At 39.7% G+C, this 23,486-nt stretch overlaps 1 protein-coding gene across 14 annotated transcripts in view; it reads left to right on the top strand.

The window, feature by feature from the left end:
* The window catches only part of USP40 (ubiquitin specific peptidase 40), a 91,858-nt gene that overhangs the window by 42,341 nt on the left and 26,031 nt on the right, over positions 1–23,486 (top strand). For 12 of the 14 annotated variants that reach the window (XM_079924662.1, XM_079924657.1, XM_079924656.1 and 9 more), the window contains 6 exons: positions 886–1,205; positions 4,143–4,266; positions 5,667–5,724; positions 12,872–12,925; positions 13,684–13,772; positions 15,293–15,379. In XM_079924662.1, the coding sequence (XP_079780788.1) occupies positions 886–1,205; positions 4,143–4,266; positions 5,667–5,724; positions 12,872–12,925; positions 13,684–13,772; positions 15,293–15,379 (732 nt within the window). Of the gene's footprint in view, positions 1–885; positions 1,206–4,142; positions 4,267–5,666; positions 5,725–5,930; positions 5,974–12,871; positions 12,926–13,683; positions 13,773–15,292; positions 15,380–23,486 lie in introns of those variants that run through there. The other 2 variants (XM_079924664.1, XM_079924660.1) reach the window with 2 other exon arrangements.

Below are 23,486 nucleotides of genomic sequence, written 5' to 3'. Positions count from 1 at the left end.
AAATGTTCATGAGAGTTTTGGATATTTTTTAAGTTGTTGTGATAAAATTTTATTCAGCGTATATGACGGCACTTACATATTCGAAAACTGCTGAAATATCCAGTAAATTTTAAGTACAATCAGTGTTGGTTGTATGTTCAAGAGATAGTTGTAGAACACCTCCATGGTGCCAGGCTGTGTGTCAGAAGCTAGACACAAAGGTAAATAAGTGATCAGTCTGTATCCTTCAGGCACGTAGTGTGGGTCACTGCGCTGAGATAGGTGAGCAGGAGGGTCTGTACAGACTTTTTTTTTTTTTTTGCGGTGCACGGGCCTCTCACTGTTGTGGCCTCTCCCGCTGCGGAGCACAGGCTCCGGACGCGCAGGCTCAGCGGCCATGGCTCACGGGCCCAGCCGCTCCGCAGCATGTGGGATCTTCCCGGACCGGGGCATGAACCTGTGTCCGCTGCATCGGCAGGCGGACTCTCAACCAGTGCGCCACCAGGGAAGCCCTGTACATACTCTTGATGAGGATTCAGAAGGAGCGGTTCGTCACACTGTTAGGGCTGGAGGCGACTTAGGGGAGCACAGTCAAGAGAGCAGTGAGGCATCTCACCCACTCAGTGGACGTCCTCGGTCCACCTCATAAATTTACCACTGCTGAGGACTCACGTGTCTGTCTCCACTTCAGATTTCTCTCCTAAAAAGTAAAAGATGGCTAAGAAAAAGCTTCAAAAATCTAAAGCTGTTCTTCTGATACTTAAAAGACATTTGTGAAAACTTCATTTCACTTGAAAAGAAAAAAAATGGGAATTGTTCTATAAGAGTCTACGTTACTGCATTACTGTGTTGACCTGATTTTGGCAAATACGAGCTATACTGATGGCTGACTTGATACTGTTGTAGGTTGGCGGAATCCAGATTCCAGCTGGTAGTGACTGTGAACCTCTGCTTTTAAATGTTCTTCATCCGGCGACAAGCAGTGAAGAAGAGCAGTGTCAGCAGTTGATAGACTCTCCATATGTCTTTCCATCTAATGCAGAAATAGGTAGTGTATTCACAGCCTGTGCAATCCCAGACGGAGTCATCTTAGTCAACAGTGCTGAGTCTGTAGGTGAAGAGAGCTGGACCACCATTCCCAAGGAAGACTTGAAGAAGACATTCAGAGAACAAGGTCTCAGAAATGGAAGCTCAATTTTAATTCAGGATTCTAATGATGGTAACAGGTAACATGCTAAGAGAATTCTTTTTAAACTTATTGTAGTTACAGTGCTGTATCTTAGAACTCTAAAGCTTTATGTTAATAATGATGAGAGTTAAATGTTTCGTTTTATTTCTAGACATTGTGTTCTATATATTGTAAATAGGAATGTTCGTGGTTAGGCAACCTGGAGAAAAATGATATTGTAGTGTGATTTTTTTTTTTTTTTTGGTAAATGTGGTAACTGAATAATATAGGTATAGGCTAGATATAGTGTAGATTAGTTGGCAGTAAAACAGAATCTTATCAAATAATTCTGATTAGCACTCATTATAAGACAGAGGGCACATTCTCACAGAGAAAGTTCCTAAAATTTTTCATGAGGAAGGTATTATCACAGCTAAATTTGTCTTGTCACAAGGATCTCAGAAGGCAGTTCAGTTTTTTGTTATAATCCTTTTTATGATGCTTGAGATCCTCCCAGCTGCCCAGGTGAGGCAGTTACTTGGGGAATTGCAGCCTTGGTTCCTGTAAGTCACATTTGAAGCTCAGGGGTGCTTCCTCTCTTCATTTTTGTTACCCATGTCTGTGCCAGTACACTTCTGTGGACAGCATTATCATATACTGTAACCCCCGCAATTTCCACACATTGAAGACTTCAGGTTATGACCAATGAATCAGTTCCCTGCTTTATCAGTGCTGTGAATATACGTAGATTACAGAGGCTCTGTATTATTGTTTATTAGTGGCTGTGACATAGAGAAGCAGAGCACTTGTGAAGTGTGTTTATTTTGGATTACATGTATCACTCTCTTTTCGACAAGTGTTTTCCAGGCATTTATTTCCCTATCTTGTTTATTTAATTTAAAAGTTTATTATAAATTTCTTTTTAGAAAGTAATATACTTTCATTAGGACTTGGGAAATACAGAGGTGAAGACAGGAGACCCAAAACAGCATCACCATACCACTCATGCAGTGTCTGTCACTGTTAGCTTTCTGAGCTCGAATAATTGGGTTTTTGTTTTGAAGGGTTTTTTCCTATTAATTTATTATTTTATATATATATATATTTTGGCTGCATTGCGTCTTCGTTGCTGCGCGCGGGCTTTCTCTAGTTACAGTGGGCGGGGGCTACTCTTCATTGCGGTGCGCGGGCTTCTCATTGCAGTGGCTTCTCTTGTTGCAGAGCACGGGCTCTAGGCGTGCGGGCTTCAGTAGTTGTGGTGCACGGGCTTATTAGTTCCTCCGCGGCATGTGGGATCTTCCCGGACCAGGGCTTGAACCCATGTCCCCTTCATTGGCAGGCGGATTCTCAACCACTGTGCCACCAGGGAAGTCCGGTTTTTTCCTTTTTAAACATATTACTGATGATATTGTAGATAAATAGTTATATCCTGCTTTCCCCTCATGTTTTTGTTTTGTTTTGTTTTGTTTGCGGTACGCGGGCCTCTCACTGTTGTGGCCTCTCCCGTTGCGGAGCACAGGCTCCGGACGCGCAGGCTCAGTGGCCATGGCCCACGGGCCCAGCCGCTCCGCGGCATGTGGGATCTTCCCGGACCGGGGCACGAACCCGTGTCCCCTGCATCGGCAGGCGGACACTCAACCGCTGCGCCACCAGGGAAGCCCTCCTCTCATGTTTGAAGGCTCTTCATAAACCTCATTTCATGGCTGCATAATAACCTATGTTGATGTTAGAGGTTACCTGACTGCTCCTGTGTGAGGAGTGGGTAGAGACAAGGCCTTGGGGGCTGGCTGCCTGGCTTTGTTTGCAGCTTTATCACTTACTAGTAGTGTGACCGTGGGCAAGTTACATCATCTCTCTCTGCTTAATTTCTTCCTCTGTACAATGAGCATAATAATTAGTGCCAGCTTCCTACAGTTGTAAGGATTGAAGAAGTTGAGAGCTAGATAGTTTAGCTAGCATCCTTGTTATCATCCAGTTTTTCATTATTTTAAGGTGGTCTTCAGGGAACATCTTTGTGCTTAAAACTTTGCTCTATTTAAGATTGCTAACTCAAGGTGGAGTCCCAGAGTGGAATAACTGAAATGAAGAGTAGAATTGTGTTTTGGGGCTCTGCTACACACTCGCAAAGAGGACTTCGCTAGCCCACTCAGTGCCTCTGTGTGAATTAGTAAGAAGTCACTCCTTCCTCAAGAACCTTTACTATTATCTGCAGGAAAATCTTGTTAGAACAAGACACTCCACTGCCATCTGCTATCATAAAATTTTTTAAAATCTCTATAATAAAAATATAAACATACAATGTATATGATGTGAATGATATGCATTAGATGTGGTACTTTTTTTCTTTTTTGCGGTGCGCGGGCCTCTCAGTGCTGTGGCCTCTCCCGTTGCGGAGCACAGGCTCCGGACGCGCAGGCTCAGCGGCCATGGCTCACGGGCCCAGCCGCTCCGCGGCATGTGGGATCTTCCCAGACCGGGGCACAAACCCGTGTCCCCTGCATCGGCAGGCGGACTCTCAACCACTGCGCCACCAGGGAAGTCCAGATGTGGTACTTTTATTCAACGTCAGTCTGCACGGCTGTGCATGCTGTCCTGCTTTTAAACTACTAAGGTCTGTGGGTGGGCTTTTGGCGTAGGTACTCTTTTAAAGCTCCACTGGTGATTGCAGCATGCAGGTAGACGTTAACAAGTGATTGTTCAATTACAACAGTTCTCTTTGAAAAATGTGGCAACAAATTATTTGTATAAATCAAAGAATATTTGGAATCATGAATATAGACTCCGTGGAATACTATCTTAACACTACCCTAAAAAGATAGTGAACTTTCAAAAACCCAACTCAGTAGAACTTGGTCACCTTTAATTAGTCACATTAAGTGACACATGCAGAATTTTGGAAGTGGTACCTAAAGAAAAGCATGAATTTTCCAATCCTCTCTGATCCATAAAAGGGCTGTATAAAGACACATTTTTTAAATGTCTTTTTACCCTACAGTTTGTTGACCAAACGAGGGAAGTGGATCACCAGTGTGAATGAGGTTGACTGGCTCCAAGTTAAAAATTTATGCCAATTAGACTCTGAAGAAGAACAAGTTAAAATATCAGCAACTCTTAACACAGTGAGTAGATATTGATTGAAGTGTGCTTGACAGCTTTTCATTAATACAGTTTTACTTAGAAAGCAGTACCTTAATCTTTCAGAATAGGTGTCTCAGTAAACTTCTAAATCTTAAGAAATCACCTTTTTATTTGTAACATTTGATTATTGCTTATTTACCTTTGTTAGCCCTTGGCATATTTCAAGAAAATATATGCCTTTTTTTCCCTCCAAAGCCTAGAATTAGAATGTGGGAGTTACCTTTTTAATTAGTTCATGGAATCTTCTGACTTTGATAACTGTGAAATGCTATTTTCAAGAGCCTTTTCTGTATTTTTAAAACAAGGTATATATGTTTTGGTTTTGTGTTCTTTGGTGTTTGGGTTTTTTAAAGTTTATCTTAAATTGCTCTACAGTATACTCTGTGCTCTGTATAAAGCCAGTTGCTCTTCAAAGGGAGTTTTTTCAGTTTTCCATTTAAGACTATTATACTGGTTTCCTTAAACATTATTTCAGGAAACATCTTTTTATATTTATGTAGTCTCCATTTATTAAGATCTTCTGTAACTTTATTTTAAAAATTTAGAGTGTTTTCTTTTATATAAAATAATAGTTTCTTAAGGTTTGTTTGCACATTAGTGGGAACAGTATAAGGTCAATGCCCCAAAGCTCAGGAGACCTACCGCCCTGACCCCGAATGGGAGGCTGGTGCAGTCCTTGATTACTGCAGGCTCTGTTCCTTCTTGGCACAGTGGGGGGCATAGCAGGGGTTACCGGTGGGGAGGTAGAGTCAATGATCTCTGTCGTCAGCTTTACCCCTAAATTTCCACGATTTTATGCCCTAGAGGCAATTAGCCTAAATTTTAAAAAAGAAAAACACAATCTAAAATAATTTAAGTAGAAATTTTAAATAGTACCCTTGGATTAGTACATTTTTATATTATTAATGCTTATTAATTATTAGTACAGTTTTATATTATATTATTAATGAAGATGTGGGATCTTCCCAGACCAGGGATTGAACCCGTGTCCCCTGCACTGGCCCTGAATTCATCATTCTTAAAGAAACATATAGTTTCTTTTGTTTGCTATCATCAGAAAAGTTAACTGTTTGTCCACTTTTGCCTTTCGCTACTATTAAGTCTTTGGTTTTCTAAAGTTTTCTGTAGGCAGCCTTTCCATTCCAATTATTATCAATTTGGTGCAAACTTAACCAAGATCTAAGTTTTTGCCTTTGACTTTGTAGAAGAGAGAAAATAATTTCAGAGATGGAAAAATAATTTTTTTCAAGTAGGCAAAAACTGCTAAATGTAAGGTAATTAATAACTCAACCTGTATATGCACACACTGACAATCTTCATTTTCCTCTCCTCCCGTTGCTTTTAACTTATACACAGTCATTAGTTTATTTCTCTATTTTAGGTGGTGTTTGATATTCGAATTAAAGCCATAAAGGAATTAAAATTAATGAAGGAACTAGGTAATCATTTATGTTTGCTTTTGGTTTTTTGGTTTAATTTAGTTTTGTTTTGATTTTTAATTGAAAAAAATGTGGGAGAGTACAAAAAATAATTTAGGGAAAACTCACGTATCTACCACCCAAAATGGACAAATGTTAACATCTTGCCATGTGTTTGTTTTTGCCTCAAACATTACAAATAAAGTCCTCTATGTTCTCCTCCTCAGACCTATCATCCCTCCCCAGATGCAACCAGTATATCTGATTTGGGTGTGTATCTAGTTCGTGCATTCACATTGCACTATATATATTATACCTCTCTCTGTATCTGTGTGTGTGTATATTGTATTTTTACATTTATGTAAATTCTATCTTAATGAATATAACATTCTACAAACTCACTCTTCACTCGGCATTAAGTTTTCTTTTACAGCTTTATTGAGGTATAATTTACATATCATAAAACATCCATTTTAAGCGTAATTCAGTGATTATTAGTAAATGTATAAAGTCATACAACCATCACAGCAATCCAATTTTAGAACAGTTTCATCACTCCAAAAAGATCTCGTTCCCATTTGCATAGCAAGCGCCTGACAGCCATTCATCTACTTTCTGTTTCTTTTGACTTGCTTTTCTGGCCATTTCATGTACATGAAAGCATGTTATAGGTAGTCCTTTGTGTCTGGCTTCTTTCACTCAGCGTATCATTTTTGAGATTCATCCATGATGCAGCATGTTCCAGTAGTTTGTTCCTTTTTATTGCTGACTGGATTGTATGCATGGTGTGGATGTACCACATTTTGTTTGTTCATTACCAGCTGATGGACATTTGGATTGTTTCCACCTTGGGGCTTTTATGACTGATTCTGCTATAAACATTATGTCTTCGTATAGACCTGTGTTTTCAGTGCTCGGAATTGCTGGGTCATATGGCAAAGTTATGTTTAACTTTATAAGAAACTGCCGTACTGTTTTCCAAAGTGGCTGAATCATTTACGTACCCACTGACAATGTATCAGGGTTGCAGTTTCTTCACATCCTTGCCAATATTTAGAATTGTCTTTTTTTTTAATTTTTATTTATTTATTTTGTTTATTTTTGGCTGTGTTGGGTCTTCGTTGCTCCACACAGGCTTTCTCTAGTTGCGGCGAGTGCGGGCTTCTCACTGCGGTGGCTTCTCTTATCGTGGAGCACGGGCTCTAGGCGTGCGGACTTCAGTAGTTGTGGCACATGGGCTCAGTAGTTGTCGCTCGGAGGCTCTAGAGCGCAGGCTCAGTAGTTGTGGCGCATGGGCTTAGTTGCTCCACGGCATGTGGGATCTTCCTGGACCAGGGCTCGAACCTGTGTCCCATGCATTGGCAGGTGGATTCTTAACCACTGTGCCACCAGGGAAGTCCTATAATTGTCTTTTTGATTGTAGCCATTTTAGTGACCGTGAATTGGTATCTCCTGTGTTTAATTGCATTTTCCTGATGCAGTGATGGTGAGCACTGTTGATGTGCTTATCATCTATTTGTGTACTCCAAGGATCTTATTAAAACTACCAGAATTAATAAGTGAGTTTAACAAGAACTCAAAATCAATATAGAAAAATCCATATATGTTTACTAGCAACAAAAAAATGGAAAATTAAGTTAAGAAAACATTTATAATAACATAAACTATCATGAAATACTTGGGGGTAAATTTAACAAGATATGTAGAAGACCTGTACACCAGAAACTAGAAAAGATTGCCATGAAAAATAAAAGAAGACCCAAATAAATTAAATGATGTACCATATTCTTGGATCAGAAGACACAGTACTATTAAGAGGCTAATTCTCTCAAAATTTATTTGTACATTCAGTGCATTCTCACTCAAAATTCTGGCAGGTTTCTTTTTTTTTGGTAGTAATTGACAAACTGATTCTTAAATTTATGTGGAAATGCAAAGAACCTAAAGTATCCATAACAATTTTAGAGGAAATAAAGAACAAAGTTGGAAGAGTTACACCATCTGATTTCAAGACTTACTCTGAAACTGTAGAAATCAAGACAGTGTGTGTAGTCATGAGGGTAGACATATGGAGCGGAGTTCAGCACGTGTGGCCTACAACCTGCTTCTGCACAGCCAGTGAGCTAAGAATAGGTTTTACATTTTTTAAGGGCTCTTTTAAGAAGAAGAATGTGCAACAGAGATCGTATGTGGAAATGTTCCAGAGTATTTACAACAGAACTACATTGAAAAGCCAGAAATAGATGCAAACATATTTAGTCAGTTGACTTTCAACAGAAGTGCCAAGGTATTTCCATGGGGAAAGATACTCTTTCAGCATACAGTGCTGGACCAATTGGATATCAATAGATGCAAAAATGAACCTCCAACTTTGCCTTACATCATGTAAAAAATGAACTCAAAATGGATCATAGAACTTCCATGGTGGCGCAGTGGTTAAGAATCCGTCTGCCAATGCAGTGAATGTGGGTTCAACCCCTGGTCCGGGAAGATCCCACATGCCACAGAGCAACTAAGCCCGTGCACCACAGCTACGAAGCCTGCGCTCTAGATCCCATGCTCCACAACAAGAGAAGCCACTGCAATGAGAAGCCCGCGTACTGCAATGAACAGTAACCCCCGCTTGCCACAACTAGAGAAAGCCCGTGCGCAGCAACGAAGACCCAACACAGCCAAAAATAAATTAAAAAAAAAAAAAAAAAGATCATAGACTTCAATGTTAAAACCTAAAACTATAAAACTTCTGGGGGAAAACATAGAAAATCTCTGTTATTTTTACCATAAGGAAGAGATTTTTTTTAAAAACAGGACTTAGAAAGTACAAACCATGAAAGTAAAAGCAAATTGGACTACTACAAATTTTAAAGGCATTTGAAAAGGCAGGCCACAAACTGAGAGAAAAAATTTATAAAACATGTATTTGACAATAGACTTGCATCCAGGATATATAAAAAATACTTATAACCTAATCAGAAGACAACCCAAATTGAGAAGCCACTTTACAAAAGAAAATCTATCTATGAACACCCAATAAGCACAGGAGAAGATGCTCAGTATCATTAGCCAACAAACTAAAACCGTAATGACACATCACTGCACGCTTAGTAGAATGATTAAAATTTTAGATGCTGACAAAACTAAGTGACATCAAAGATGTGGAGCAACTGGGACTGCCGTGTATTGTTGGTGGGAGTGTAAAATGGTACAGTCACTTTGGTAAGGAGTTAGCTTATTTCCTGTGGATTTAAACATTCACTTATCAATTCTGGATTTTTATCCAAGAAAAATTAAAACATGTATCCTTACAAATACTGTATGTAAATGTTCATAACCAAAAATGGGAAACAACCCAAATACCAGTGAGCAGGTGAACAAATTGTGGTGTATCCATACAATGGGATACTATTCATCAATAAAAGAAGTAAACTACCACCCCATGCAAAACATGGGTGAATCTCAAAGACATCATGCCAAGCAAAAGAAGCTAGTCACAAAAGAGTAATACTCTTAGGATTCCACTTATCGATGTGAAATTGTCAAAAAAGAAAACCTAAGCTATAGTTACAGAGGCAGATCAGAATCAGGGGATGGGGAATTGACTACGGAGTGGCATGAGGGAATTTGGGGGGTGACGCAAATTATATCTCAATTTGCTGGTGGTTACTGAGTGTTTTCATCGACCTCTTTTAAACTGTGCGCTTAAACTGGATGTGTTTTATTATAAGTAAATTATACTTCAGTAAAGTTACTTAAGAATATATGGTTTATGCGGGCTTCCCTGGTGGCGCAGTGGTTGAGAGTCCGCCTGCCAATGCGGGGGACGTGGGTTCGTGCCCTGGTCCAGGAGGATCCCACATGCCACGGAGCGGCTGGGCCTGTGAGCCATGGCCGCTGGGCCTGCGCGTCCAGAGCCTGTGCTCCGCAGCAGGAGAGGCTGCAGCGGTGAGAGGCCCGCGTACCGCAAAAAAAAAAAAAAAAGAATATATGGTTTATTAAAATTAATAGTTTGTTGTCTTCCCATGTCACAGATCTCCTTTCTTCCACTCCTTCTTCCCTCCAAACTATTCTTTGCATAGCAAGTGATCTTCTTAAACGTAGGTGAATCAGATCATGTCACCCTCTGCTCAAAGCCCTGTTGTGCTCTTTGTACTTGGTAGTGTATTGCCTGCGGGCTCCTGGCCTACAGGAACCTGCTTCGTCTGACCACTGCCTAACTGACCTCCTTGCAGTCCACTCACCTGCTTATTCACAGCGTACTTCCCATGCTGACTTTGTGGAATTTCTGGTCACAGGCGCTCTTCCACCCCCGAGACTTCTTTTTTTTTTTTTAAAGCAGAGGGAGGTTTTTTGTTTTTTTGTTTTTACATATTTATTTTTGGCTGCGTTGGGTCTTTGTTTCTGCGCGTGGGCTTTCTCTAGTTGTGGAGAGCGGGGGCTGCTCTTCACTGTGGTGGCTTCTCCTGTTACGGAGCTTGGGCTCTAGGCGCACAGGCTTCAGTAGTTGTGGCTCCCGGGCTCTAGACCGCAGGCTCTGTAGCTGTGGCGCACGGGCTTAGTTCCTCCGCAGCCTGTGGGATCTTCCCGGACCAGGGATCAAACCCATGTCCCCTGCATCAGCAGGTATTCTTAACCACTGCACCACCAGGGAAGCCCCCCTGCGACTTCTTAGTCCTGTAATCTTTTTTGAACTCTGTTCCCTTTACTCTTCATCTGCTAACTTCAGTCACTCATTTGGTCTCAGCTGAAATGTTATTTCCGTCATTCCTGGCTACACAATCTCAGTTAATCTGTCTCTCGTACTCTAACGCCCTGTCCTTCCCTTCGTAGCACTTACACTGTAACTACCTGTGTTTTGTGTTATGAATGTCCACCTCCCCCATTAGATGAGGCTCTTTGCGGGCAGAGTCCATGGCTGTTTTTCTTATTGTCAGCTTCTAGGACAGTGCCTGGCACATAGAAGATACATGGTGTGTGTTGAATGAAAGTGAAAATTTTTTTTAAAAACAGTATTTTAAATTAACATTTTTTAAATTGGAGAACTCTTTTACATAAGCTGTTTCAGTTGTCAAGGAGTTTGTATTAGAATTCTATGCTGGCTTCACATTACTGTAGTATAAGGGCTAGAACTCAGGAATCTCAAAGAGATTCTGTTCTGTTCAGATAAGGATAGAACTTCTAAGGCCCATGGCATTCTTGCCCTCTCAGAAGCCTCCACCCCTTTGAATTCCCCCACCTCATATGCAACTTGGTAAGAATTGTTTGGAATTAAAACCTAATATACTTCTTCCCACAAAGCAGGAGTCTTTGCATCCTCAAAAACAGGGCATACAGGCCCTAATCCATTTACTAATAACTAAGCATAAAAATCACCTATCTAGGCAGAGTCTGTGCAGTTCTAATACACATGAATTTCAATGGCCACCGTTCATCACCGTTACCCAGCAGCATGGTTCAAATTTCAGCTGCCACTGGATATTAACTGAGCAATTGCATAAAGTACAAACTTTGCTACTAACTCTTTAGTCTACAGATCACTGTGAAATAACATGTACATCGTGGTCAGTGGCCAGTTACTTCACTCTTTAAAGCCTATCAGTGATTGGTCAGTGCATAGCTGCTATTAATTTCACCACGTAGACAGCAAAGTGTGTAGTTTATTGCCTCCTTTTCTCCCAGTGGTAAACTCAGGTAACATTTTACAAGAACGGATAATCGAAGTAGCCAAACAATGGTGAAAGTGCAGGAGAGAAACAAAAGTGTATGGGACTTCCCTTGTGGTGCAGTGGTTAAGAATTTGCCTGCCAATGCAGGGGACACGGGTTCGAGCCTTGGTCCGGGAAGATCCCACGTGCCGCAGAGCAACTAAGCCCATGCGCCACAATTACTGAACCTGCGCTCTAGAGCCCAAGAGCCACAACTACTGAAGCCCTTGCGCCTAGAGCCCGTGCTCCAGAACAAGAGAAGCCACCGCAATGAGAAGCCCACACACCACAACAAAGAGCAGCCCCCGCTCACTGCAACTAGAGAAAGTCGCACGCAGCCACAAAAGGCCCAACACAGCCAATAAATAAATAAATATATTAAAAAAAGAGAGAGAGAGAAACAAAAGTATATGGAGCTGTAGAAGAAATAGCTGGCTGTGGGAATGCTGACACTGCTGTCATTTGAGAGGATCCAGATGTGCAGCCAGAGGAACTTAACATAAACTCACAGGAGTGAGGAAAGTGGTTGTGATGAAAAGTATATGAAGATATCCCAGAGGAGTCGACGCTGGCAGAAACACTTCATATTAAAGGAGCTCTTGGAGATATTTCATGAAATTGAAAGTACAAAACAAAATACTGGAAGCTGATCCAAACTTAGATTATCATTAGGGGCTAGAGAAGATGTTCACCGTGTACTGCAAGCTCTACAAGACAAAAGCAATCCCTATTTAAACTATTCTTGTGTTTTTTACAAAGAAAACATTTTAATTCTCAGTGTCTACTGTAGTGTTTTCTTTTTTTAATCTATTATTTTTGTCTGTGTTGGGTCTCGGTTGCTGCGCGCGGGCTTTCTCTAGTTGTGCCGAGCGGGGGCTGCTCTTCGTTGCGGTGCACAGGCTTTTCACTGCGATGGCATCTCTTGTTGCAGAGCACGGGATCTAGGCGCATGGGCTTCAGTAGTTGCAGCATGTGGGCTCAGTAGTTGTGGCTCGCGGGCCCTAAAGCGCAGGCTCAGTAGTTGTGACGCCCGGGCTTAGTTGCTCCGTGGCATGTGGGATCTTCCCGGACCAGGGCTCAAACCCGTGTCCCCTGCATTGGCAGTCGGATTCTTAACCTCTGCGCCACCAGGGAAGCCCCCTGTAGTGTTTTAAATTACAGTGTAAATATTAGTTTGCTATTTTTTTATTTCACTGTAGATGTATAACTGACAGAGTTTTTAATGTTTTGACAAAAAATTTTAAAGGTCACGGTACAATCATAATTTTTTTTTAAGATTTCTGTGCACAGTTTCAACTTGCACAGGTGTTCTTAGGGTCCTGCACTGCTGTGCAAAGGGAAGACTGCCTGTACGTGTTTTTTTGCTTGTTTTTTTGTTTTTTTAGCGTCCTGCTAATTAACACAGTATAGCATCTCTCTTTGGTTTTGTTTGTTTGCTGCACTAACCAGCATCTTTTTATTTATAGCCGAGGACAGCTGTTTGAGGCCTATTGATAGAGACGGGAAGCTTCTTTGTCCAGGTAAATCTTTTTGGTAGCCTTCAAAAGCTGGCACCTACTCATGCCACCTATCTTTCTCAACACTTTTACCTTAAACAGTGACTTCCAATACCTAATATTCTTAAGTTACCTTTTAGAAACTGGTTTATAGAACAGACTTTCACCCAGGTGTCTTCCTTGTGAATTACAGACAGTCCTAACCAAAAATCAAACACTTCTGTTTTCTAAAGGAAAACACCTGTCTTTCTGATTAGCTGACATGCATTTTAGTCATGGTTTTGCCCTAGTTGTATCTTTCTAGATGTATTATCAAAGTTTATTTGTTTTGCTGATTTCATCATGATACCAGTTATCACAGTAACCAGAGCCTTGGTTGTTACCTCTGTAACACATCTTGTCATTAGACTTAATTTACTCTTTTGATGGTAGTCACCATAGCAGCTTTAAACTTGGAAGAAGCTAGTCCATCATGCATGAATCAATTCAGAATATTACATAATCCATGCAGACAACAGCTCTCTTTTGTTAAGTATGAATCTAGAACATTCATAGCTGCCTCTTATTTCTTAGCATTGCTGTACAGATAACAAGAGCATACGTCCTAGAGTGAGAAAATCTAAGATCAAACATAACTGTATATAATCCTTTTGCATGGAGTATAACTCAGTTTTTTTCTTTCTTAACATTCTTGATTTACAAAGAAAGGCTGATTTCAGTGTAGTAGTTTGCCCAAAGGTAGGAATTAATACCATTTACCATGTTATCAAAATTCTTTTTAGTGCCAGACAATTATACTTTGAAGGAAGCAGAATTGAAGATGGGGAGTTCATTGGGGCTGTGTCCTGGAAAAGCACCAACTTCTTCTCAGGTAAAAGGAGATCACCTGACAGACCCAAACCAGCCTTACTGTGATCAGAAGTTCTTAATTGTATGATTCACTCCTTAACTACTGCAGTAATACTGTTTTTCTTAAAATTTTTCTTTTCCTTAAATGATACCTTTTATTTAGGAATACATCCATGTAGTTCTCTGTGTTTAAGTCAAAAATACTATGTCAAAGTATATTCATAAGGTTGTTTTTCTGTGAAAATTTTGTGGTTAAGGGAGATCTTTAAAGTTGAGTGGCCACCAGTTTCAACCACCATAATTCATAAATTCTAAAATGTACACTTTTTCTCCTATATTTTAACATCTGTGAGATTAAGATGCATCTTACAGTCAGTGGCATCCTGCACTGGAGCTGATGCTATGCTTCCTTTCTTAGTAGTGCATAAAATATTAAGTAACAACTGGCAGCATTCTAGATTTAATGAAATACAGTATACTGATTTTGAACTTAATTACTCCCTGCAATAATTTAATAGACTCACAGCAGATTTTTCTTTATCGGTATTCATTTTATTTACAGAATACTATCAGGTTGACCTTTGCCTAGAACCCTACCTACTTAATAAACTTTCATTACAGTCCAAAAGCCATAATGAAGTCCTTACTGTTAAGACTCTGTATCATGATAAGCTAAACTCATATCAGGATCCCCGTGGCTCCTAGATCCCTGATATGGAACTAATCCACTTCATTAGTTTTCCCAGCTACCTCCCCTTTAATTTGTTCTTCCCCAAACTCTAACAAATAGTAGTGCATGACAAGAGCATAGGAGAAAAAACACGACAAGTGCGGTTGAGTTAGAAAAGAAAAATAGGGCTGTAAAGAACTGAATTGACGAGATCAGATTTACATTTTTCCTGTGGGTTCCAGAGAGTTAAAGTATATGGGACCTCTGGACAGAAAATAAGATCACAAACTAATGACTCAGAAAAAACACAGTTAATGCTTATAGTGTATAGTAATTGCAAATCTCTTTGAGGAATGACTGAGAGAGAGATGGAGATCATACTAGAATAAATAATGTCTGTGAGAGATGTTTCTTAGGAGTAAAAACATTGGTGATAAAGAATCTTACATTTCTAGGTAGTCAAGATTATTGTTTAAATTGTAACTTTAAAATACCCAACGTAGACTTGTTTTTACATAATTTGTTTTTTTTTTTTTTTTTTTTTTTTTTTTTTTTGCGGTACACGGGCCTCTCACTGTTGTGGCCTCTCCCGTTGCGGAGCACAGGCTCCGGACGCGCAGGCTCAGCGGCCATGGCTCACGGGCCCAGCCGCTCCGCGGCATGTGGGATCTTCCCGGACCGGGGCGCGAACCCATGTCCGCTGCATCGGCAGGCGAACTGTCAACCACTGCGCCACCAGGGAAGCCCCCATAATTTGAGATTTTTATTAAAGTTTTATGACCATTGACTTTCCGGTTTGGGAAATAAATAATATATTTATAGAATTTTGAAATTCAAATTAAATTGCATTTATAACTCTATCTTGATCTTAGCTGTTCCTGTTTTTCGCTGTGGGGAGCGATGTTCAGCCTGGGACGGAGATGGAGATCATAGTAGAAGAAACAATATCTGTGAGAGATGTAAGGAATTTTACTTTGGGTGGCCGGGGTCTGTGGGTGTTTGGTATGGGGAGCAGTGGGAACCTGTGTTAGGATTTTGAGATCCTAAGGGTAGGGTTTACATAATATGCATTAAAGAATTCTATGTATTCAATAAAAGAATAGTTTGGATTGTTTGAAAGGTGGTGAGCCAGCTGTGGTTTTAAAAATAAGATGATTCTTTTTTCTTGTCTGACTACTAATAATGCATGTTTATTGTAGAAATTTGGGATATATAAAAATGGGTTAAAAGAAAAGAATTAAAACCCCTCATTATCCCTTATCCCACTAATGTTAACATTTTGGCATATTTCCTTCTGCTGTTTCTACATTATGTGTACACACATCTCACACACACAGGTGTGAATGTGTGTGTGTGATAAAGCAAACAATTAGGTTAATGTCACTGAGAACGGGGACTTTCAGTCTTGGAAAATGAAGAGGCAGATAACATCAGTGTGGTTAAAGAACGCCTGTACTCCTGAATTTGTTTTTAGGTTTGTTTTAAATATTTATTTGTTTGCTTGTTTATTTACTTATTTATTTATTTTGGCTGTGCCACGTGGGAATCTCCGTTGCGGCATGCGTGATCTTTAGTTGTGGTGTGTGGACTTCTTTTTTTAATATTTATTTATTTGTTTGTTTATAATTTAAATTTAATTTTATTTTTTTATACAGCAGGTTCTTATTAGTTATCCATTTTATACATATTAATATATACATGTCAATCCCAATCTCCCAATTCATCCCACCACCACCACCCCCTGCCCCGCTGCTTTCCGCCCTTGGTGTCCATATGTTTGTTCTCTACATCTGTGTCTATATTTCTGCCCTGCAAACTGGTTCATCTGTACCATTTTTCTAGGTTCCACATGTATGCATTAATATGCACTATTTGTTTTTCTCTTTCTGACTTATTTCACTCTGTATGACAGTCTCTAGATTCATCCATGTCTCTACAAATGACCCAATTTCCTTCCTTTTTATGGCTGAGTAATATTCCATTGTATATATGTACCACATCTTCTTTATCCATTCATCTGTCGATGGGCATTTAGGTTGCTTCCATGACCTGGCTATGGTAAATAGTGCTGCAGTGAACGTTGGGGTGCATGTGTCTTTTTGAATTATGGTTTTCTCTGGGTATATGCCCAGTAGTGGGTTGCCCATTCTAACTGGTGTGAGGTGATACCTCATGGTAGTTTTGATTTGCATTTCTCTAATAATTAGTAATGTTGAGCAGCCTTTCATGTGCTTCTTGGCCATCTGTATGTCTTCTTTGGAGAAATGTCTATTTGGGTCTTCCGCCCATTTTTGGATTGGGTTGTATGTTTTTTAGTATCGAGCTGCATGAGCTGTTTATATATTTTGGAGATTAATTTGTCCATTGATTCATTTGCAAATATTTTCTCCCATTCTGAGGGTTGTCTTTTTGTCTTGTTTGTAGTTTCCTTTGCTGTGCAAAAGCATTTAAGTTTCATTAGGTCCCATTTGTTTATTTTTGTTTTTATTTCCATTACTCTAGGAAGTGGATCAAAAAAGATATTGCTGTGATTCATATCAAAGAGTATTCTTCCTATGTTTTCCTCTAAGAGTTTTATAGTGTCTGGTCTTACATTTAGGTCTCGAATCCATTTTGAGTTTATTTTTGTGTATGGTGTTAGGGAGTGTTCTAATTTCATTCTTTTACATGTAGCTGTCCAGTTTTCCCAGCACCACTTATTGAAGAGACTGTCTTTTTCTCCATTGTATATCCTTGCTTCCTTTGTCATAGGTTAGTTCACCACAGGTGCGTGGGTTTATCTCTGGGCTTTCTATCCTGTTCCATTGATCTGTATTTCTGTTTTTGTGCTGGTGTCTTGATTACTGTAGCTTTGTAGTATAGTCTGAAGTCAGGGGAGTCTGATTCCTCCAGCTCCGTTGCTTTCCCTCAAGACTGCTTTGGCTATTCAGGGTCTTTTGTGTCTCCATATAAATTTTAAGGTTTTTTGTTCTAGTTCTGAAAAAAATGCCACTGGTAATTTGATAGGGATTGCATTGAGTCTGTAGATTGCTTTGGGTAGTATAGTCATTTTCACAATATTGATTCTTCCAATCCAAGAACATGGTATATCTCTCCATCTGTTTGTATCATCTTTAATTTCTTCCATCAGTGTCTTATAGTTTTCTGCATACAGGTCTTTTGTCTCCCTCGGTAGGTTTATTCCTAGGTATTTTTTTCTTTTTGTTGCAGTGGCAAATGGGAGGGTTCCCTTAATTTCTCTTTCAGATTTTTCATCATTAGTTTATAGGAATGCAAGAGATTTCTGTGCATTAATTTTGTATCCTGCAATTTTACCAGATTCATTGATTTCGCTCTAGTAGTTTTCTGGTGGCATCTTTAGGATTCTCTATGTGTAGTATCATGTCATTTGGAAACAGTGACAGTTTTAATTCTTTTCCAATTTGTATTCCTTTTATTTCTTTTTCTCCTCTGATTGCTGTGGCTATGACTTCCAAAACTATGTTGAATAATAGTGGTGAGAGTGGACATCCTTGTCTTGTTCCTGATCTTAGAGGAAATGCTTTCAGTTTTTCACCATTAAGAATGATGTTTGCTGTGGGTTTGTCATATATGGCCTTTATTATGTTGAGGTAGGTTCCCTCTATGCCCACTTTCTGGAGAGTTTTTATCATAAATGTGTGTTGAATTTTGTCAAAAGCTTTTTCTGCATCTATTGAGATGATCGTATGGTTTTTATCCTGCAGTTTGTTAATATGGTGTATCACGTTGATTGATTGGCATATACTGAAGAATCCTTGCGTCCCTGGGATAAATCCCACTTGATCATGGTGTATGATCCTTTTAATGTGTTGTTGGATTCTGTTTGCTAGTATTTTGTTGAGGATTTTTGCATCTCTGTTCATCAGTGATATTGATCTGTAATTTTCTTTTTTAGTAGTATCTTTGTCTGGTTTTGGTATCAGGGTGATGGTGGCCTCATAGAATGAGTTTGGGAGTGTTCTTTCCTCTGCAGTTTTTTGGAAGAGTTTGAGAAGGGTGGATGTTAGCTCTTCTCTAAATATTTGATAGAATTCACCTGTGAAGTCATCTGGTCCTGGACTTTTGTTTGTTGGAAGATTTTTAATCACAGTTTCAATTTCATTACTTGTGATTGGTCTGTTCCTGTTTTCTATTTCTTCCTGGTTCAGTCTTGGAAGATTATACCTTTCTAAGAATTTGTCCATTTCTTCCAGGTTGTCCATTTTATTGGCATAGAGTTGCTTGTAGTAGTCTCTTAGGATGCTTTGTATTTCTGCAGTGTTTGTTGTAACTTCTCCTTTTTCATTTCTAATTTTATTGATTTGAGTCCTCTCCCTACTTGATGAGTTTGGCTAATGGTTTATCAATTTTGTTTATCTTCTCAGAGAACCAGCTTTTAGTTTTATTGATCTTTGCTACTGTTTTCTTTGTTTCTGTTTCATTTATTTCTGCTCTGATCTTTATGATTTAGTTTCTTTTGCTAACTTTTGGTTTTGTTTGCTCTTCTTTCTCTAGTTCTTTTAGGTGTAAGCTTAGATTGTTTATTTGAGATTTTTCTTGTTTCTTGAGGTAGATTTGCATTGCTATAAACTTCCCTCTTAGAACTGCTTTTGCTGCATCCCATAGGTTTTGGATTGTCGTGTATCATTGTCATCTGTCTCTAGGTATTTTTTGATTTCCTCTTTGATTTCTTCAGTGATCTCTTGGTTATTTAGTAACGTATTGTTTAGCCTCCACGTGTTTGTGTTATTTACGTTTTTTTTCCCTGTAATTGATTTCTAATCTCATAGTGTTGTGCTCAGAAAAGATGCTTGATGTGATTTCAGTTTTCTTAAATTTACTGAGACTTGATTTGTGACCCAAGATGTGATCTATCCTGGGGAATGTTCCATGCACACTTGAGAAGAAAGTGTAATCTGCTGTTTTTGGATGGAATGTCCTATAAATATTAATTAAATCTATCTGGTCTGTTGTGTCATTTAAAGCTTCTGTTTCTTTACTTATTTTCATTTTGGATGATCTGTCCATTGGTGTAAGTGAGGTGTTAATGTCCCCCACTATTATTTTGTTACTGTCGATTTCCCCTTTTATGGCTGTTAGCGGTTGCCTTATGTATTGAGGTGCTCCTATATTGGGTGCATATATATTTATAATAGTTATATCTTCTTCTTGGATTGATCGCTTGATCAATATGTAGTGTCCTTCCTTGTCTCTTGTAACATTCTTTATTTTAAAGTGTATTTTATATGATATGAGTATTGCTACTCCAGCTTTCTTTTGATTTCCATTTGCATGGAATATCTTTTTCCATCCCCTCACTTTCAGTCTGTATGTGTCCCTAGGTCTGAAGTGGGTCTCTTGTAGACAGCATATAGATGGGTCTTGTTTTTGTATCCATTCAGCAAGCCTGTGTCTTTTGGTTGGAGCATTTAATCCATTCACGTTTAAGGTAATTATCGATATGTATGTTCCTGTTACCATTTTCTTAATTGTTTTGGGTTTGTTTTTGTAGGTCCTTTTCTCCTCTTGTGTTTCCCACTTAGAGAATTTCCTGTAGCATTTGTTGTAAAGCTGGTTTGGTGGTGCTGAATTCTCTTAGCTTTTGCTTGTCTGTAAAGCTTTTGATTTCTCCATCGAATCTGAATGAGATCCTTGCTGGGTAGAGTAATCTTGGTTGTAGGTTCTTCCCTTTCATCACTTTAAATATGTCATGCCACTCCCTTCTGGCTTGTAGAGTTTCTGCTGAGAAATCAGCTGTTAACCTTATTGGAGTTCCCTTGTATGTTATTTGTCATTTTTCCCTTGCTGCTTTCAATAATTTTTCTTTGTCTTTAATTTTTGCCAGTTTGATTACTGTGTGTCTCAGCGTGTTTCTCCTTGGGTTTATCCTGTATGGGACTCTCTGTGCTTCCTGGACTTGGGTGGCTATTTCCTTTCCCACGTTAGGGAAATTTTCAACTATAATTCTCTTCAAATATTTTCTCTGGACCTTTCTCTCTTCTCCTTCTGGGACCCCTGTAATGCGAATCTTGTTGCGTATAATGTTGTCCCAGATGTCTCTTAGGCTGTCTTCATTTCTTTTCCATCTTTTCTCTTTATTATGTTTGCAGCAGTGAATTCCACCATTCTGTCTTCCAGATCACTTATCCGTTCTTCTGCCTCAGTTATTCTGCTACTGATTCCTTCTAGTGTATTTTTCATTTCAGTTATTGTATCGTTCATCTCTGTTTGTTCTTTCATTCTTCTAGGTCTTTGTTAAACATTTCTTGCATCTTCTTGATCTTTGCCTCCATTCTTTTTCGACGTCCTGCATCATCTTCACCATCATTATTCTGAATCTTTTTTCTGGAAGGTTGCCCATCTCCGTTTAGTTGTTTTTCTGGAGTTGTATCTTGTTCCTTCATCTGGTACATAGCCCTCTGCCTTTTCACCTTGTCTTTCTTTCTGTGAATGTGGTTTTTGTTCCATAGGCTGCAGGATTGTAGTTCTTCTTGCTTCTGCTGTCTGCCCTCTGGTGGATTCTATTTATTTATTTATTCGTTTGGTTATGTTGGGTCTTAGTTGCAGCATGCAGGCACTTCGTTGCAGCATGCAGGCTCTAGATCGCGCAGGCTTAGTTGCCCCGTGGCATGTAGTATCTTAGTTCCCTAGCCAGGGATCGAACCTGGGCCTCCATTGGGAGCACAGAGTCTTACCCACTGGACCACCAGGGAAGTCCCTGTGCTCCTGAATTTGAATTAGAAGAGTCAGAATGAACCTGATATATTTTTTCTTTAAAAAATGATTTTACTAGCTCTGTCCCCTGAAATCGCTTATAGAAACAGTGATCAACCTGGTAGTAGCAAGCACCCCAGCATTCAGATTGTGGTCACTCAGTACCATTTCCTAGAGGAACTAGGGCTTCTCGGAGTAATGGCTGGTTCTGTATCTAGGTCAGGAAAGTGTTTGATGAGCCTGGAACATCTTATCAGAACAGAAAACAGTATAGCTAGCAAAGACCTCTGGGATCAGAGAGCGTCAGGAGCCAACCTGAAGATAAGAGTTTGAACCTCAGTGGGAATAATAATGAAAATTGATTCACACATACATAAAGTCCATGAGTTCACAGTGATCCTAAAAAGTATGCTATTCATTGCTTACCTGCAGTGGGTGCTCGGGAACCGTAAACGGAAGAGTCGAGCATTTATCTTTTTCTTTGCAAACTATACCTTACATCAACCAAATAGATAATCAGAAGATTTTTTTAATAGACATATCCCAGCTAACAAAACGAAGAAAGAATTTTAGACTATCACTGTTTTTCAACTCCTAATGAATTAATGGATCTAAGCAAGGATCCTGAAAAACTGCTAACAACTCCAAAAGAGCAACACCCAGACATTTAGAAGTTCAAAACAATACCGGTGCTCTTCTTGCCAAAAGAAAAGAAAACTGGACCTGAGTCCGATCAAGCCTCTAGGTCTGAGTACCAGTTTATAAGAAGTACAGGGGACAGAGGGACCTGTCAGGTGCACCACAGGCCTGCGGTAAGCACTGTCCTGAAGTGGAAAACTCCTCTTCAAGAAATCAACTGCAGTGTGAGACAGGCTGTAGGTTAAAGGAGACTTAGGAGAAATAGCAGGTAGGTGCAATGTATGGAATTTATGGGGCCCTTGATTCAAACCAAAAGAACTGTAGTAACAGTTTAAGAGAAAGTAAGGAAATTTGAACACTGACAGAATATTTGTTATTTACGAGTTCTTAATTTTTTTAGATATTATAATTATGTAAGAGTTACATTTTTTAAAAGAATCTTCATCTTTTAGAGCTGAGTACTGAATGTCAATAAATGATACCTGACATTTGCTTCAAAAGAATGAGGAGCGAGTCAGGGGAAGTGGGCGGGGCACAGACACAGGACTGGCCGCAGCAGGAGTTGAGGCTGGCAGTAGACACTTGAGGGTTCATTTTACTGTCCTCTGCACGTGTGTGAAATTTTCCATGATAAAACTTTTTTTTAAATTATTTATTATTTTTTAATTTATTTATTTAATTTATTTTTGGCTGCATTGGGTCTTCGTTGCTGCACACAGGTTTTCTCTAGTTGCGGTGAGCGGGGGCTACTCTTCGTTATGGTGCGCGGGCTTCTCATTGCGGTGGCTTCTCTTATTATGGAACATGGGCTCTAGGCACGTGGGCTTCAGTAGTTGTACACGGGCTCAATAGTTGTGGCTTGAGGGCTCTAGAGCACAGGCTCAGTAGCTGTGGCGCACGGGCTTGGTTGCCCTGTGGCATGTGGGATCTTCCCAGACCAGGGCTAGAACCTGCGTCCCCTGTATAGGCAGGCGGATTCTTAACCACTATGCCACCAGGGAAGTCTCCAAACATGTTTTAAATAAAATGTTTTTTTACCCTTTGTTACAAGCTGTAAATATTTACCCACGTTTTCATTTGCCTTTTAACTTTAATACATTTTTTTGTTTTGGGGTTTTTTTAGCTTTAAAAAAAAGTTTATTATTGACTTACTGCCAGCAAGTGATACATATCATAGGAATCCGACATTAGAGTGTCTCTGATAAGGTCTGGACTTGTGCTAGACGACTGTAAGGAGGGATACGGGCTAATTTTGGATCGGATGCTATCAAGAGTTGGGGGGCAATTCAGTATCTTATTTATGTTTGTAAGTTGGAAGTGTGAAGAGGGACTAGAAATATCATTGGAAAGGCAGCAGTTACTTAGAGGAAAAGATGGTTAGTCATTTTGTGCCCGGGATGTGGCCTTGGGTAACTTTAGTATTTTTTCGTTTCAAAGAACGGAAACCACAAAACTTTTCAAAGGTGCGATGTGTATGTCTTTCTTCTGTTCTATCCTGAACCCACTGCAGGCAGAGTCATTCCCTGTGCCCACCCACCCCCCTTCCCCCAGCTGAAACTGCTCCGTCAAGGCTGTCAGTGGCCTCCATGTTGCTGTGTCCAGTGAGCAGGTCTCGGTCTTCATCTTACTTGCTCTTTCAGCAGCAGTGACATACTTGATGACTTTTGTCACTTGCTTTGAGAAGACTGCAGCTCTTTAGGTTTTCTTCCCACC

This window comes from Stenella coeruleoalba (assembly GCF_951394435.1).
Source record: "Stenella coeruleoalba genome assembly, chromosome: 6".
Lineage (NCBI taxonomy): Eukaryota > Metazoa > Chordata > Mammalia > Artiodactyla > Delphinidae > Stenella > Stenella coeruleoalba.
The sequence above is the reverse complement of the archived record's forward strand: the minus strand, read 5'-3'. Positions and strand labels throughout refer to the sequence as shown.